The 19299-nt window shown below is 43.1% G+C and overlaps 1 protein-coding gene across 3 annotated transcripts in view; it reads right to left on the bottom strand.

Moving 5' to 3' along the window:
- The window catches only part of LOC115114419 (protein spire homolog 1-like), a 73442-nt gene that overhangs the window by 27409 nt on the left and 26734 nt on the right, over window positions 1-19299 (bottom strand). For all 3 annotated transcript variants that reach the window (XM_065008735.1, XM_065008733.1, XM_065008741.1), the window contains exons 3-7: window positions 11322-11558; window positions 7518-7643; window positions 2754-2828; window positions 2339-2503; window positions 2143-2229 (exon numbers count right to left, since the gene is read on the bottom strand). In XM_065008735.1, the coding sequence (XP_064864807.1) occupies window positions 2143-2229; window positions 2339-2503; window positions 2754-2828; window positions 7518-7643; window positions 11322-11558 (690 nt within the window). The remainder of the gene's footprint in view (window positions 1-2142; window positions 2230-2338; window positions 2504-2753; window positions 2829-7517; window positions 7644-11321; window positions 11559-19299) is intronic.

Here is a 19299-nt window from a genome sequence, read left to right as displayed (position 1 = left end):
ATCACAATCACTGTTAATATCACTGTACCGTTAATATCACTGTACTGTTAATGTCACTGTCACTGTTAATATCACTGTACTGTTAATATCACTGTCACTGTTAATATCACTGTACCGTTAATATCACAGTCACTGTACCGTTAATGTCACAGTCACTGTACCGTTAATATCACAGTCACTGTACTGTTAATATCACTGTACTGTTAATATCACTGTACCGTTAATATCACAGTCACTGTACTGTTAATATCACTGTACCGTTAATATCACAGTCACTGTTAATTTCACTGTACTGTTAATATCACAGTCACTGTACTGTTAATATCACTGTCACTGTTAATATCACTGTACCGTTAATATCACAGTCACTGTACCGTTAATATCACAGTCACTGTACTGTTAATATCACTGTACTGTTAATATCACTGTACTGTTAATATCACTGTACCGTTAATATCACTGTCACTGTTAATATCACTGTACCGTTAATATCACAGTCACTGTACCGTTAATGTCACAGTCACTGTACTGTTAATATCACTGTACCATTAATATCACAGTCACTGTACTGTTAATATCACTGTACCGTTAATATTACAGTCACTGTACCGTTAATGTCACTGTCACTGTACTGTTAATATCACTGTACCGTTAATATCACTGTACCGTTAATATCACTGTCACTGTTAATATCACTGTACCGTTAATATCACTGTCACTGTTAATATCACTGTACCGTTAATATCACTGTACCGTTAATATCACTGTCACTGTTAATATCACTGTCACTGTTAATATCACTGTACCGTTAATATCACTGTCACTGTTAATATCACTGTACCGTTAAAATCACAGTCACTGTACTGTTAATATCACTGTTACTGTTAATATCACTGTACCGTTAATATCACAGTCACTGTACTGTTAATATCACTGTCACTGTTAATATCACTGTACCGTTAAAATCACAGTCACTGTACTGTTAATATCACTGTTACTGTTAATATCACTGTACCGTTAATATCACAGTCACTGTACCGTTAATGTCACAGTCACTGTACCGTTAATATCACAGTCACTGTACTGTTAATATCACTGTACCGTTAATATAACAGTGACTGTACCGTTAATATCACAGTCAATGTACTGTTAATATCACTGTCACTGTTAATATCACTGTACTGTTAATATCACTGTACTGTTAATATCACTGTACTGTTAATATCACTGTCACTGTTAATATCACTGTACTGTTAATATCACTGTCACTGTTAATATCACTGTACTGTTAATATCACTGTACTGTTAATATCACTGTCACTGTTAATATCACTGTACCGTTAATATCACAGTCACTGTACCGTTAATATCACAGTCACTGTACTGTTAATATCACTGTACCGTTAATATCACAGTCACTGTACTGTTAATTTCACTGTCACTGTACTGTTAATTTCACTGTCACTTTGTAACAATAACTCTTGACTGGCAGTACCGCTCCTCTGATTACTGAGGCAGGCACTTCATGTGAGGCTGGGGCAGTGAGCATTGATGTACAGCTCCAGTAGCAGATCTGATTATCTATCAATCACCCCTCATTCCAATCAGTATAATCATACCCCAGAACCCCAAAACCTGAACTACCTGTATTTCTTTTGGGATATTAAGAACTCTTTCTTTGACTAAAGATGGGTTCAGTGGCTTGAGGTTTAAATGGAAAGTGGAGATCTCTAGCACCAATTCCCAGGCTTCCTCCAGTGATGAATGAGACATGGAAGGATGGCATGGCAAGACTAGAAGACACCAGAATGAGAGGAAGGTGGGGCAGGTACCATAGAATGTACTATCGTATAGTATATAGTACATGTATTATACAGTACTGTATATTAACAGGATTAGGAGAGAAAATGCCCCATGTTCTCCTCTCTAAACCCTATGACTGTACAGCCCACATAGATAAGAGATATACTTTACATACATAGCTAATATTTGTATTTTTATTTCATTCTATGGTACTATGTTCAGTCCAAAGAGACAGAACAGAGTTGTATCTCTATGGTTCAGCCCACCACCATGCCAACACCTAAGAGGTTGCTAGTCGATGTAAAGTATATCTGTTGTTTCTATAGGCTGTGCACTCACAGGGTTGAGAGGAGGTCTGGACCGGATGAAGTCTAGGATGACCTCATGGGCGCTCTTCTTCAACCTTGGTGGGATGTCGTTGTTTACCTGGAGGTGTAAGGGGAGACACACACACACACACACACACACAGATTAAGAGAGACCATAACAACATATAAGAAACAAACCATGCTTTTAAGACCCCTGACAGTCTTACCATGACCTTGCGTAGTTTGTAGCGTTTGGAGCGGATGTCATCCATGAGCATCTCGTAGGGCGTGAGCTGGAACTCGATGGCCAGAGGGTTGTACTGGCGCTCCTGGACCTTCTTCAGCTTCACCCCGTTCCGCAGGTCTCCCATCACCTGCATCCAGAACTTAGCCTGGGGGGTGCAAGGGGACAGAAATCACATAGCAACACAGTACTCATCCAATGATTTAACACTTATAGGGCCAATTTCCAGACCCAGATGAAGCCTAGATACTCCTGGGCTACAAACATGCTAGTCCAAGAGTAGGTTAAATATGAGTCTGGGAAACCTGTCCTAAGGGTGTCACATAAGGGAGTCAGAGAAGGGTGTTGCCAGGTAAAAGGGGCTGTGTGAGGCTTGTGATAGGGAGCTGGTCACCTACCCAGTCTGCATTCTGGAGCTCATTTAGGTCTCTGCTGGGATCCTCAGACGGCTCGCCACCCATCTTCCGAAGATTCTATGCAGAGAGAGAGAGAGAGAGAGCGAGAGAGAGAGAGAGAGAGAGAGATGGGGGGGATCAGAGTGAGAAAGAGATGAGCACTCAGGGCGTAATGTGAGTTTAAAGGCCCAGTACAGTAAAACATCGAGATTTTCCTGTGTTTTATATATAATTCCACACTATGAGGTTGGAATAATACTGTGTAATTGTGAAAATAATGATAATAGTGTTAGAAATGTCAGTCTGTTTTTGTGTGATTGAATTTTGGCCTGCCTGGTGACATCAAAAGATAGCTCCGAAACCTCTCTGGCAATAACAGCTAGTTGTCAGTTTTTCCTTCCCCACTGACAGAGTTATTGTTTTTTGCTAAGAAACAATTTATGTTTCTTTTTGACCATTTTAATTGAAAACAATAAAAGTAAGGTACTTAATTGTTACCCAGAAATGATTTGATATTGAGATAGAAATGGCTTAGGACGTTGAATTAAGTAACTGACCTCAAAGCCACAGATTTCATCCTTTCATGTTGAAATTAGATGTTAATCAAGTTCATTGACTACCACGGCATTAGGACAGGCAGCTAGCCCTGCTCAGTCACACCCACAAATCAATACCTATTTGATTATCAATGACAGTTAACAAGAGCCTTCGCAGCCTGACAACCTGCCAAGTCCTATCAACTAGCATCATGATGGTACACTCACACATTCCCATCACACTCATGCCCAGTCCATTTTCATCCATGATTGAAAATCATCATTGTAGCCATAGGGAATAAAGCATGGTCCTGCCAGTGTATGCATAGCAGAGATTATATATTTAAGCCATGGTTAAAATGACTGTATGAAATATAGTGTGGTAACTCCCTTAGCTATCCCATGCTAACACCAATCCACTGCTTTTAAATGTGTGGGAAGGAGTGAGCAAGTGCACTTCGAGAGCATCGGGATGCAACCAATGAAGCAGTGAACAACCTGCATCCCTTCACTTCCTGATTCAGGAGTTCATTAGAGGACAGGACACTGAGGGATCTGTTCTGCAGCAGACTGGAAAGCCTCCTCCTCCTCTCTCTCCTCCTCTCTCTCCCTGTTATTTGTGGTGAGAGAGTGGGAGTCACCCTGCATCCCACCAGTGTTTGATAGAGCAATCATGGGAGTCTCTCTGCTACAGCCCCTCACAGGAGATTTACTACAGGGCCTCTCCTCTCACTGGATATACAGAGCCATAACTCACACTACACTGCAAGGGCATTTGCTAAGGTGTCTGCCTTCTCTACCATTAACAGTTTGGTACATATTCCCTTTTCATGTAATAACATAAAACAGAAAGCTTTACCATGGTCCTTGAATAACAACACGATTGTTGACAAACATTTTAAAAAAGGACATAATTTCTGAGCAGAGGAGCCCAGGGTGAGATTATATTGTATTTAACACCCGGTGCTCATTTGTACGACCAACACAATACTATCCCTTTCCTAACTTATAGTATTTAACCCTGAGCAAATAGGAACAGAAGTGGCTTTGATGTTTCAGCTACAACTATGTTTTTAATAGTGTCCCTCTGTCCTGTTATAGAGCTCTTTGTTATGAAAGAAAGGGTCTCTCTCTCTGCCTGCTGTCCTGTAGATGCAGTTAGATAGCCAGATCCCTTATGGGACAACACATCTCTGCCTCACTGCCAGACAGAGAAGGACAAGCGGGGGAGGGGAATGATACAGGGCTGAAAGCACATCGTACTTCTCCTGGTATCACACACACACGCACACACACACACACACACACACACACACACACACACACACACACGCGCGCACACACACACACACACGCACACACACACACACACAAACACACGCACACACACACACACACACACACACATATATATAAATGTAACATAAACGTAACCTATATAAACGTCCCACATTGAACAGCCAAGCATCTTGACCAGAGATGGCACTGTCCAGCAGATCCTTAGTCCCATCCCTACTGCTATAGTTCTAGATGTCTCTGCCTCCACATACAGTAGACTAGACTACATCCTGGCCTATTCACATCTGGTTGCACACACCAGATAGGCTAACTAAACTGGATGTACTGTCTGTCTATAGACCCCTGAACCACAGAGCTTGACACTTGTCTCCCCTTCTTCATAGCTAAGCTTCTTACCCTCTCCTAATAATAAGACTCTCCACTCTCTTTTGTAACAGTGACTTATATAACTGTCCAATTCCTTCGCTCCTTTCAGACGTACTACTGTGGAGGGGGAGTGCTGCTTGGCTGGATGGGTCCCTGGGGAGTAGCACCCAGTCTGTGGTTCATGCGGACCATTCCATTTGCTGAGCACATAGATTTTTCCTATGGCAAACCCTACAGAAAAATGTATGACCTCAATGATGCACATTTTTGGGGTTCACAGGTTATAAATGACAACTGAGACTATGGGGGCTTGGTGGGTCTATGTACATGTACTTTCTTCTGTGTCATGTTGAGCAATAGGAATAACTATTGCCCAGTGCATCAGGCATCCTGCCATCCAGGACCTAGGCGGTGTCAGAGACTCCAGTCACCACAGTCATAGACTACTCTCTATGCTACCGCATGGCAAGTGGTATCTGAGCGTCAAGTCTAGGACCAAAAGGCTCCTTAACAGCTTCTACCCCCAAGCCATAAGACTGCTGAACAATTAATCAATTGGCCACCCAGACTATTTGCATTGACCCCCCCGCCATTGTTTTTACACTGCTGCTACTTGCTGTTTATTATCTATGCAGTCACTTTACCTCTACCTACATGTACAAATGACCTTGACTAACCTGTACCCCCGCACATTGACTCGGTACCGGTAACCCCTGTATATAACCTCCTTATTGTTATTTTTTACTTTAGTTTATTTTGTAAAGATTTTCTCAACTCTATTTTCTTAAAACTACATTGTTGGTTATGGGCTTGTAAGTAGGCATTTCACGGTAAGGTCTATCTATACCTGTTATATTCGGCACATGTGACAAATAACATTTGATTTGATTTAGCACATGTGACCCTGTGGCAGACAGCAGTGCATTGTGGGACATTAAACTAAGCTTTTAGGTATGTAGACATGTTCACAACAGCATTACGGGTTTACCTATGTACAGATGTAGGATCTTAATTTGAGCCAGTTTGCTACAGCAGGAAAATAATCTTGCCGCAACAGGAAATCTGAATTATTATGTGGATTATAATGAATTGATATTTTTATAGGGTTTGATAAAAATGTGAAAAGTCAGACATTTCAAAGTGGAAAATACAAACTTCAGAAGTTCTCCTGCAACAAGGTGATCAAATTAAGATCCTACATCTGTACCACCACAGACCTAAGCCCTATAATAATGTACTCCAGAACTGTACAGACAGAATTGGACTCTGCTCTCCAGCTAGGTGAAAGACTGAGCATAATATTTGACAACAAAACCTACAGCTACTACAAGGCAGCTTCCCCTGAGGTAGACAGATCACTCCCATCAATGCTCATTACTAGCCTACTTTAACATTTCATATGCTGGGTTGGGATAGCATGTCTACAAGCACGCACGCGTACGAACATGCACTCACACACACAGCATGTAGTGTTGTTCCGCTCTCTCAGTCCCCAGTCTATCCCTATTACATTCTAGCCCACAGTGATGTTTCACTGTGATGACCTGTGGCAGACATGGTTAGGGATGTACTGAAATATGAGATGCTAAATATAATCCATGCGTGCGGCTTGGTGCGAAGTACAGAGGCAGATAACAACACTGCTGCCTGAGTCTCATCCTGACTCCCTGCTGTGGATATGTTTTACAAACAACAGCTGTGGCTCTAGCTTTAGAGTACAACATCAATCCAAGTATCCATGCCAACAGACTGGTTATGTTGTGTGTGTTTTTAGCGAATTGCTTGATTTTAGCAGAGTAATAGACACACACACAGAGTAATCTGCATTCCTTCTCTGTGACACACACACACACACACACACACACACACACACACACAGAGTAACCTGCATTCCTTCTCCTCTGTAACACACACACAGCCGACTCAAGGCTGATATACAGTAGGATCCATTACAGGACATGTACGTAGTGTGCCATGTTGATCAGTTCTCTGAAGCATGTGAAACACCTTAATGTCATGCTGCTTAATCTCCTGAATGAATGTCTCTCCAGTCACATGACCTCTGAACATATGTCCCGGGTCTACATGTCTATCTGATTAACAGTACAAGGTTGTGTCGTGATGAATGCCAATCACCATTCAGATTCACCGTTTAGTGGTCCTATGTGCACTGGAGCCTGAGAATGAGATGTCAATCAGGTCCCAGAAACAGACCGGAGCTGTTCCAATATCCACACTGGTTAGCATACCACATAGGATAAAGCAATGTATTGGGAATACATGCTAAGTAGTATGCTATAGACAATGGAACAGAACCACTATGTAAGCAAGCTGAGGGCCGATGTAGTCAGGTACTGTGTAGTGTGTTGTGAGCATTGGTAAATGGAGGTGGTTTGGTGAACCATGGTCACATGATGAGTAACCTTTCCTGAGACCTGAAGACTTTCTTTACCTGCCCAAGCTAATTCCTAACTTTTAGCTCAGTGGACTAGCACAGTATTGTCGCACACAGGAGACAGGGGGTTTGAACTCAGTTGGTCACGCATTGATGTGTAGGTAGCCTCACCTCTTTGGCACTCTTGATCTTCTCCAGGAAGGAGCGTAGCTCCCTGGTCTCAGCGTAGAGAGCACGGCACACAGCCTGGTAGTGGCTGGGGGCATCGCCAGGGCTGGGGAGGTGAGACACACACATCTATAGACAGACAGACAGACAGACAGACAGACAGACAGACAGACAGACAGACAGACAGACAGACAGACAGACAGACAGACAGACAGACAGACAGACAGACAGACAGACAGACAGACAGACAGACAGACAGACAGACAGACAGACAGACAGAGTAGTACTGTAAGTAAAACGTAAATATGGTAATTCAGCAGATGACAGAACGTATCCTTGTGACAGCAGATGACAAAATACTGTATGTCCTTGTTTCTCTGAGACAGAAGGTCTGAAACAGAAGGTTCTCTTGGCATGATCTTGGCACCAGTAGTCCACTGCATTTCCCATCCCATATAGCTTCTCAAATTCTTCTCAAACAGAAAATGGTAGGCCGTCTCATCTGCAATCTTGCACACCAAGTAAATTCCCTGAAATGTCAACATTTCCATGAGATAAATGGTGCTGCTGTGTAGAGGAGGAAGCCTGGAGCAGAAATTGAGAATTAGGTGTAAGCGAGTCTTTCCCCAGGAGCATCATCATCTCAATATTCCCTGACCCAGTCATTTTTAATAGAGTCATGCTTATATAGGAGAAGATCCCTGACTGCAAATCACACAGGAACATACATCTGAAATGTTGTGAAACACCTAGAAGGCGAGAGAGAGAGAGAGAGAGAGAGAGGCAGGCATTTACTTTAGAGCAAGGCTCTATATTTACATCAGACAGAGAGAGAGAGACGAGGGGTGGACTGGAGGATAGAGAGGATGACAGCTACACTGTCATCCAGGCAGCTCAGATGTCCACAGCCTCAGATAACCTTACGAACAGTCGCTATGGAGACCTGGTTCCATCCCCTGGGCCCTGTCTCTAGAATCATTACTTCCCCACTGTCATGTCTGTCCTCGGGCCGGATGCAAGGCTGAAGACTATGGTTCAGTCGAGGCTCCTCAGAGGAGGAAGGGGAGGACCATCCTCCTCAGTGAATTTCATTTAAAAAATAATAAATAATTGCATTTAAAAGGTTCTCCTTTTTAGATAAAACTAAGGCACTGCATCGCAGTGCTAGCTGTGCCACCAGATACTCTGGGTTCGAGTCCAGGCTCTGTCGCAGCCGGCTGAGACCGGGAGGTCAATGGGGCGACGTACAACTGGCCTAGTGTCGTCCGGGTTAGGGAGGGTTTGGCCGGTAGGGATATCCTTGCCTCATTGCGCACTAGCGCCTCCTGTGGCGGGCCGGACGCAGTGCACGCTGACCAGGTCGCCAGGTGCACGGTGTTTCCTCCGACACATTGGTCCGGCTGGCTTCGGGGGTTGGATGCGCGGTGTGTTAAGAAGCAGTGCGGCTTGGTTGGGTTGTGTTTTGGAGGGCGCATGGCTTTTGACCTTCGTCTCTCCCGAGCCAGTACGAGAGTTGGAGCGATGGGACAAGATAGTAACTACTAACAATTGGATACCACAAAAAAGGGGGTAAAAAATGTAAACACTATTTTGCAATGAAGGTCTACAGTAGCCTCAGCGGCACTCTGTAGTGTAGCACCATGTGTAGCCGGAGGACAGCTAGCTTCTGTCCTCCTCTGGTTACAGCGACTTCAATACAAAACCTAGGTGGCTCATGGTTCTCACCAGATAATGAATCTAGTACTGAAAGCATACGCTAAAAATGAAGGAGAAGCAAAAGAGAGTGATTTCTTAATTTTTTTCACTGTCAGTTTCACTCACAGCTAGAAAATGCAGCTAGATAGTTTAGCCTACTCAAACACCCTGCTCAAACAGAGGGATGCTATGTTAGCTAGCTGGCTATGACTATCCAACACAACACTGGAACTCTTCCAAGTCAAGGTAAGCTTTTGTTTTTACTAATTTATTGTCACCAGGGCCCGTCGGTGTAACTACTTACTGACTGACTGTAGACTGTAATGTTACTGCATGACTGTAGCGGGTTTACTAATGCATTCTATTAGCTATGCGAGAAGGAACATAACATGGCTGCTATGAAAGTGAACTGTGTTTACGTTTAATCAGGGGTGTAATTCATTCCGAAAATGGTTTCTTAAATGGAATGAAACGGGGATAAACATACATTAATTTGTCCAACAGAAACTCTCGTTTGAAACTGTTGGACTAATGACTACAACCTAGATCAGCTAGATGCGGGTAAGAGAGTGCAAGGTGGTATTGAATGTCACTTTCTGTCACCTCAAATTTTTCTCTCGACCTATGTGCACCTACATTATAAACTTTCATTCATAGGCTAGGTTGTAGCAACCTCATGATGGGTATATGGAAAATTCAAGTATCATGTAGTAGCCTAAACCTAGCAATGTTAAATTGAACTGGGTGAATGGAATATGAATTGCAGTCATCCAATATTCTCTAATAGAAATAAGGCCATGCTCATGAAAAAAATGGTCCTCCTGCCACTGCTATGGTTATGTAAACACCATTGGGGCATCTAAGGACTCACTGGGTGGATCTAGTATAATGTCTGTTCTCTTAACACTACTGAACATGCTGGGCGGATCTAGTATGATGTCTGTTCTCTCAACACTACTGGGTGGATCTAGTATGATGTCTGTTCTCTCATTACTACTGGACATGCTGGGTGGATCTAGTATGATGTCTGTTCTCTCAACACTACTGGGTGGATCAAGTATGATGTCTGTTCTCTCAACACTACTGGACATGCTGGGTGGATCTAGTATGATGTCTGTTCTCTCAACACTACTGGACATGCTGGGTGGATCTAGTATGATGTCTGTTCTCTCAACACTACTGGACATGCTGGGTGGATCTAGTATGATGTCTGTTCTCTCAACACTACTGGGTGGATCAAGTATGATGTCTGTTCTCTCAACACTACTGGACATGCTGGGTGGATCTAGTATGATGTCTGTTCTCTCATTACTACTGGACATGCTGGGTGGATCTAGTATGATGTCTGTTCTCTCATGACTACTGGACATGCTGGGTGGATCTAGTATGATGTCTGTTCTCTCAACACTACTGGGTGGATCAAGTATGATGTCTGTTCTCTCAACACTACTGGACATGCTGGGTGGATCTAGTATGATGTCTGTTCTCTCAACACTACTGGGTGGATCAAGTATGATGTCTGTTCTCTCAACACTACTGGACATGCTGGGTGGATCTAGTATGATGTCTGTTCTCTCAACACTACTGGACATGCTGGGTGGATCTAGTATGATGTCTGTTCTCTCAACACTACTGGACATGCTGGGTGGATCTAGTATGATGTCTGTTCTCTCAACACTACTGGACATGCTGGGTGGATTTAGTATAGATAATACTCTCAACACTACTGGACATGCTGAGTGCATCTAGTATAGATAATACTCTCAACACTACTGGACATGCTGAGTGGATGTAGTATAGATTATAGTCTCCACTACTGTACATGGTGGGTGAATCTAGTATAGATAATAATTTCAACACTACTGGACATGGTGGGTGGATCTAGTATAGATGATACTCACAACACTACTGGAGGAAAGACACATATACAACAACTGCAGGCTCCAGTACCATGACCCTGACCTGATCACCACCATTTTGTAGTTGACTGCACTTGATGGCTTGACAGCAGAAAACCTACTATTTCCTTATTAACCCTGCCATTCACCCATATAGTGACATGTTGGCTTTTAATCATCAACCACCACCCTCCCCCAATCAACAGCTGCCTACCTTCAGGATGTCCCTGTAGCCACGGACATTACAGATGTTGATGGGGTCGTCTTCGGCCTCCTCCTCTTCCTCGGTGGCCTCGTAGCCTTCGTCAGGGCAGGCGTCTCTCTCAGCCTCGCCCATGTTGGTCATGAGGTCTATGAGCTGCTCCAGGGGTGGGCTCAGCTCCCGCTCCTCGCTCTCCTTCAGTCCGTAGTCCAACGCCTTGTAGATCATGATGCCCAGAGACTCAATCACCTGAAGGACAGGACACAAGCAACAACACACACTGGGTATCATTATATTGCCATCCATATACAGTGCCTTCGGAAAGTATTCAGACCCCTTCACTTTTTACACACTTTGTTATGTTACAGCCTTATTCTAAAATGGATTAAATAAATACAAATTCTCAGCAATCTACACAATACCCCACAATGACAAAGCAAAAACAGTTTTTTTACATTTTGGCAAATGTATTAAAATAGAAAACAAAAATACCTTATTTACATAAGTATTCAGACCCTTTGCTATGAGACTCGAAATTGAGCTCAGGTGCATCCTGTTTCCATTGATCATCCTTGAGATGTTTCTACAACTTGATTGGAGTCCACCTGTGGTAAATGCAATTGACTGGACATGATTTGGAAAGGCACACACCTGTCCATATAAGGTCCCAGAGTTGACAGTGCATGTCAGAGCAAAAACCAAGCCATGAGGTCGAAGGAATTGTCCATAGAGCTCCGAGACAGGATTGTGTTGAGGCACAGATCTGGGGAAGGGTACCAAAAATATGTCTGCATCATTGAAGGTCCCCAATAACACAGTGGCCTCCATCATTCTTAAATAGAAGAAGTTTAGAACCAGCAAGGCTCTTCCTAGAGCTGGCCACCCGGCCAAACGAAGTCATCTGGGGAGAAGGGCCTTGGTCAGGGAGGTGACCAAGAACCCAATGGTCACTCTGACAGAACTCTAGACTTCGTCTGTGGAGATGGGAGAAACTTTGAGAAGGACAACCATCTCTGCAGCACTCCACCAATTAGGCCTTTATGGTAAAGTGGCCGGATGGAAGCCAATCCTCAGTAAAAAGGCACATGACACCTCGCTTGGAGTTTGCCAAAAGGCACCTAAAGACTCTCAGACCATGAGAAACAAGATTCTCTGTTCTGATGAAACCAAGATTGAACTCTTTGGCCTGAATACCAAGCGTCACGTCTGGAGGAAACCTGGCACCATCCTTACGGTGCAGCATGGTGGTGGCAGCATCATGCTGTGGGGATGTTTTTCAGTGACAGGGACTGGGTGACTAGTTGGGAGGGAAAGATGGAACTGAGCAAAGTACAGAGAGATCCCTAATGAAAACCTGCTCCAGAGCACTCAGGACCTCAGACTAGGGGCGAAGGTTCACCTTCCAACAGGACAACGAACATAAGCACACAGCCAAGACAACGCAGGAGTGGCTTCGGGACAAGTCTCTGAATGTCCTTGAGTGGCCCAGCCAGATCCCGGATCACTGGAGAAACCTGAAAATAGCTGTGCAGCGACGCATTGTCATTATGAGGTATTGTGTGTCGATTGATGAGGGGGAAAAAACGCTTACATTTTTTAGAATAAGGCTGTAACGTAACAAAATGTGGAATAAGTCAAGGGGTCTGAATACTTTCCAAAGGCACTGTACGTTCATCATTGGCATCCAAGAATCATGCCAAAACAACAATGTCTTCATGTTTTGAATAAATAGATTTGGAATAATTTGTCTTGATTTGTGTTATTCAGTTGTTAATCTCCTGGAAAACAACAGTAAATATGGGTTTGTGTCTTCGTTCCCAGCTGTGTAATATATATAATCTCCTTTCATGCCCTCATTGTCACATGCTTTCAGCTGTAGCATGCTACACAAACACATGACCCTTTCATTCAAGTGAACGACCCAACCTTTAAAAGTAAGGCAGACTTTTAACAGATTAGTCAGTAATAACGTGACTTGACTTAGCCAGCAGAGAATACTGGACATTATAAAGGTGGTTGAAGCCCTGAATGCTGATTGGCTGACAGCCGTGGTATATCAGATGACAAAACACGTATTTTTACTGCTCTAATTACGTGGGTAACCAGTTTATATAAGGCACCTCTGGGTTTGTGATATATGGCCAATATACCACGGCTAAGGGCTGTATCCAGGAACTCAGCGTTGCGTTGTGCATAAGAACAGCCCTTAGTTGTGGTATATTGGCCATATACCACTCCCCCTCTGGCCTTATTGCTTAATAATAATGACACATAAATACCGTATGCAATATATATTTAAGATTATAAAAATAACAAATATTCAGGAGCTTCAGAGGAGTGATTTAAATCTTATACATACATTTACTAAATCAAGAATATCTATATTGTGTTATGCTTAAGTCCAGTGCTTAATTTGCACCTCTCCCCCCTCGCACTTCATTGTGTATTTCCTTATAGAATCACAGCAGCGCACAGGGTTCTGGAGGAGCTGCAGCAAGCCTGATAAATTGACATACAGTGCCTTGCGAAAGTATTCGGCCCCCTTGAACTTTGCGACCTTTTGCCACATTTCAGGCTTCAAACATAAAGATATAAAACTGTATTTTTTTATGAAGAATCAACAACAAGTGGGACACAATCATGAAGTGGAACGACATTTATTGGATATTTCAAACTTTTTTACAAATCAAAAACTGAAAAATTGGGCGTGCACAATTATTCAGCCCCCTTAAGTTAATACTTTGTAGCGCCACCTTTTGCTGCGATTACAGCTGTAAGAAGTCGCTTGGGTTATGTCTCTATCAGTTTTGCACATCGAGAGACTGACATTTTTTCCCATTCCTCCTTGCAAAACAGCTCGAGCTCAGTGAGGTTGGATGGAGAGCATTTGTGAACAGCAGTTTTCAGTTCTTTCCACAGATTCTCGATTGGATTCAGGTCTGGACTTTGACTTGGCCATTCTAACACCTGGATATGTTTATTTTTGAACCATTCCATTGTAGATTTTGCTTTATGTTTTGGATCATTGTCTTGTTGGAAGACAAATCTCCGTCCCAGTCTCAGGTCTTTTGCAGACTCCATCAGGTTTTCTTCCAGAATGGTCCTGTATTTGGCTCCATCCATCTTCCCATCAATTTTAACCATCTTCCCTGTCCCTGATGAAGAAAAGCAGGCCCAAACCATGATGCTGCCACCACCATGTTTGACAGTGGGGATGGTGTGTTCAGGGTGATGAGCTGTGTTGCTTTTACGCCAAACATAACGTTTTGCATTGTTGCCAAAAAGTTCAATTTTGGTTTCATCTGACCAGAGCACCTTCTTCCACATGTTTGGTGTGTCTCCCAGGTTGGTTGTGGCAAACTTTAAACAACACTTTTTATGGATATCTTTAAGAAATGGCTTTCTTCTTGCCACTCTTCCATAAAGGCCAGATTTGTGCAATATACGACTGATTGTTGTCCTATGGACAGAGTCTCCCACCTCAGCTGTAGATCTCTGCAGTTCATCCAGAGTGATCATGGGCCTCTTGGCTGCATCTCTGATCAGTCTTCTCCTTGTATGAGCTGAAAGTTTAGAGGGACGGCCAGGTCTTGGTAGATTTGCAGTGGTCTAATACTCCTTCCATTTCAATATTATCGCTTGCACAGTGCTCCTTGGGATATTTAAAGCTTGGGAAATCTTTTTGTATCCAAATCCGGCTTTAAAATTCTTCACAACAGTATCTCGGACCTGCCTGGTGTGTTCCTTGTTCTTCATGATGCTCTCTGCGCTTTTAACGGACTTCTGAGACTATCACAGTGCAGGTGCATTAATACGGAGACTTGATTACACACAGGTGGATTGTATTTATCATCATTAGTCATTTAGGTCAACATTGGATCATTCAGAGATCCTCACTGAACTTCTGGAGAGAGTTTGCTGCACTGAAAGTAAAGGGGCTGAATAATTTTGCACGCCCAATTTTTCAGTTTTTGATTTGTTAAAAAAGTTATATCCAATAAATGTTGTTCCACTTCATGATTGTGTCCCACTTGTTGTTGATTCTTCACAAAAAAATACAGTTTTATATCTTTATGTTTGAAGCCTGAAATGTCGCAAAGTTCAAGGGGGCCGAATACTTTCGCAAGGCACTGTAAATGTGCCAAAGTTATAAAGTTACTCCTGTCTGTTCAGGAAGAAATGAAATCATTCAGAATAGCCTACTACACCATGACAAAGCCCAAAACGTTGCCACAGAGGATAAATAGCTTATTTTAAAAATAGCCTAGCTGTGGAGTGTAGCCCAATACCAAGGCACAGCCTACAGTCGGGAACGCGCTGCAAATCTGTCAGTGAACAGCATGCAGACAAAACTGGCCTTTCGCAATATTTAACATAGCCTACAATCACGGGAAAACACTGGTTGGAAAGCAAATGTCTCCTGCTGAAAAGAGAAGACTCTAATCTGTCAGCTGCAGGCTATCAATATACATTGCATTCAGAAAGTATTCAGACCCCTTGACTTTTTTCACATTTTGTTAATGTAGAACTTTATTCTAAAATGGATTAAATCGTTTTTTCCCTCTCATCAATCTACGCACAACTCCCCATAATGACAAGCAAAAACATTTATTTGAAACATTTTTGCAAATTCATTCATTTGTTAAAAAAAAGTATTCAGACCCTTTACTCAGTACTTTGTTGAAGCACCTTTGGCAGAGATTACAACCTCGAGTCTTCTTGGGTATGATTCTACAGGCATGGCAAACCTGTATTTGGGGAGTTTCTCCCATTCTTGTCTGCAGAGCCTCTCAAGCTCTGTCAGGTTAGATGGGAAACGTCGCTGCACAGCTATTTTCAGGTCTCTCCAGAGATGCTCTGCCTGTCCGGGCTCTGCCTGACCGGGCTCTGCCTGGGCCACTCAAGGACATTCAGAGACTTATTATTATTTGGCCCTGCTGGTCATCTATGAACATTTTAACATCTTGGCCATGTTCTGTTATAATCTCCACCCGGCACACCCCTCGTGGCCTGGTTCCTCTCTAGGTTTCTTCCTAGGGTTCTGGCCTAGGGTTCTGGGGTAGAAGCCACAGTGTTTCTACTAGAGGTCGACCGATTAATCGGAATGGCCGATTAATTAGGGCCAATCTAAAGTTTTCATAACAATCGGAAATCGGTATTTTTGGACAACAATTTGGCTGATTGTTAAAAATATATATATTTTTTTCTTTATTTAATCTTTATTTAACTAGTCAAGTCAGTGATGGCCTAGGAACTGCCTTGTCCAAGGGCAGAATGACAGATTTTCACCTTGTCAGCTCAGGGATTCAATCTTGCAACCTGACAGTTAACTAGTCCAACGCTCTAACCACCTGATTACATTGCACTCAACGAGGAGCCTGCCTGTTACGCGAATACAGTAAGCCAAGGTAAGTTGCTAGCTAGCATTAAACTTATCTCATAAAAAACAATCAATCAATCATAATCACTAGTTAACTACACATGGTTGAAGATATTACTAGTTTATCTAGTGTGTCCTGCGTTGCATATAATCGATGCGGTGCGTATTCGTGAAAAAGGACTGTCGTTACTCCAATGTGTACCTAACCATAAACATCAATGCCTTTCTTAAAATCAATAAACAGAAATATACATTTTTAAACCTGCAAATTTAGCTAAAAGAAATTCAGGTTAGCAGGCAATATTAACCAGGTGAAATTGTGTCACTTCTCTTGTGGTCATTGCACTCAGAGTCAGTGTATATGCAACAGTTTGGGCCGCCTAATTTGCCAGAAGTTTATGTAATTATGACATAACATTGAAGGTTGTGCAATGTAACAGGAATATTTAGACTTATGGATGCCACCCGTTAGATAAAATATGGAAGCATTCCGTATTTTACGGTGGGTTAATACGGTTCCGTATTTTACTGAAAGAATAAATGTCTTGTTTTCGAGATGATAGTTTCGGGATTCGACCATATTAATGACCTACGGCTCGTATTTCTGTGTGTTATTATGTTATAACTAAGTCTATGATTTGATAGAGCAGTCTGACTGAGCGATGGTAGGCAGCAGGAGGCTCGTAAGCATTCATTCAAAAGGCACTTTCGTGGGGCCTCCCGGGTGGCGCAGTGGTTAAGGGCGCTGTACTGCAGCACCAGCTGTGCCACCAGAGACGCGCAATTGGCCCAGCGTCGTCCAAGTTAGGGAGGGCTTGGCCAGTAGGGATATCCTTGTCTCATCGCGCACCAGCGACTGCTGTGGCGTGCCGGGCGCAGTGCACACTAACCAAGGGTGCCAGGTGCGGTTGTGTATCGGAGGACGCATGACTTTCAACCTTCGTCTCTCCCGAGTCCGTACGGGAGTTGTAGCGATGAGACAAGATAGTAGCTACTAAACAATTGGATACCACGAAATTGGGGAGAAAAAAGACTTCAAGCCTATCAACTCCGTAGATTAGGCTGGTGTAACCGATGGCTAGCTAGTGCGCGCTAATAGCGTTTCAAACGTCACTCGCTCTGAGACTTGGAGTGGTTGTTCCCCTTGCTCTGCATGGGTAACGCTGCTTTGAGGGTGGCTGTTGTCGATGTGTTCCTGGTTCGAGCCCAGGTAGGAGCGAGGAGAGGGACGGAAGCTATACTGTTACACATCCAATAGTTAATGAAATACAAATGGTATAGAGAGAAATAGTTCTATAATTCCTATAATAACTACAACAACTTCTTACCTGGGAATATTGAAGACCACCAGGAACCACCAGCTTTCATATGTTCTCATGTTCTGAGCAAGGAACTTAAACGTTAGCTTTCTTACATGGCACATATTGCACTTTTACTTTCTTCTCCAACTCTTTGTTTTTACAAATTGAACATGTTTCATTATTTATTTGAGGCTAAATTTATTTTATTGATGTATTATATTAAGTTAAAATAAGTGTTCATTCAGTATTGTTGTAACTGTCATTATTACAAATAAATAAATAAAAATTGGCCGATTAATCGGCATCGACTTTTTTTTGGTCCTCCAATAATCGGTATCGGCGTTGAAAAATCAAAATCGGTCGACCTCTAGCTTATACACCTGCATTGCTTGCTGTTTGGGGTTTTAGGCTAGGTTTCTGTTCAGCACTTTGTGACATCAGCTGATGTAAGAAGGACTTTATAAATACATTTGATTGATTGATTGACTTGTCTCGAAGCCACTCCTGCGTTGTCTTGGCTGTGTGCTTAGGTTCGTTGTCCTGTTGGAAGGTGAACCTTCGCCCCCAGTCTGAGGTCCTGAGCGGTCTGGAGCAGGTTTTCATCAAGGATCTCTCTGTACTTTGCTCCGTTCCATCCTTCCCTCGATCCCAACTTCCGGCGCCGACAGAGATGGCCGCCTCACTTCGCGTTCCTAGGAAACTATGCAGTTTTTTGTTTTTTTACGTGTTATTTCTTACATTAGTACCCCAGGTCATCTTAGGTTTCATTACATACAGTCGAGAAGAACTACTGAATATAAGATCAGCGTCAACTCACCATCAGTACAACCAAGAATATGATTTTCGCGACGCGGATCCTGTGTTCTGCCTTTCAACCAGGACAACGGAATGGATCCCAGCCGGCGACCCCCCAAAAAAAACGACTCCGTAAAAGAGGGAAATGAGGCGGTCTTCTGGTCAGACTCTGGAGACGGGCACATCGTGCACCACTCCCTAGCATTCTTCTCGCCAATGTCCAGTCTCTTGACAACAAGGTTGATGAAATCCGAGCAAGGGTAGCATTCCAGAGGGACATCAGAGACTGTAACGTTCTTTGCTTCACGGAAACATGGCTCACTGGAGAGACGCTATCTGAGGCGGTGCAGCCAGCGGGTTTCTCCACGCATCGCGCCGACAGAAACAAACATCTTTCTGGTAAGAAGAGGGGCGGGGGCGTATGCCTTATGGCTAACGAGACGTGGTGTGATCAAAGAAACATACAGGAACTCAAATCCTTCTGGTCACCTGATTTAGAATTCCTCACAATCAA

This window comes from Oncorhynchus nerka, linkage group LG3 (genome assembly GCF_034236695.1).
Source record: "Oncorhynchus nerka isolate Pitt River linkage group LG3, Oner_Uvic_2.0, whole genome shotgun sequence".
In the NCBI taxonomy this organism is placed as follows: Eukaryota; Metazoa; Chordata; class Actinopteri; order Salmoniformes; family Salmonidae; genus Oncorhynchus; species Oncorhynchus nerka.
The sequence above is the reverse complement of the archived record's forward strand: the minus strand, read 5'-3'. Positions and strand labels throughout refer to the sequence as shown.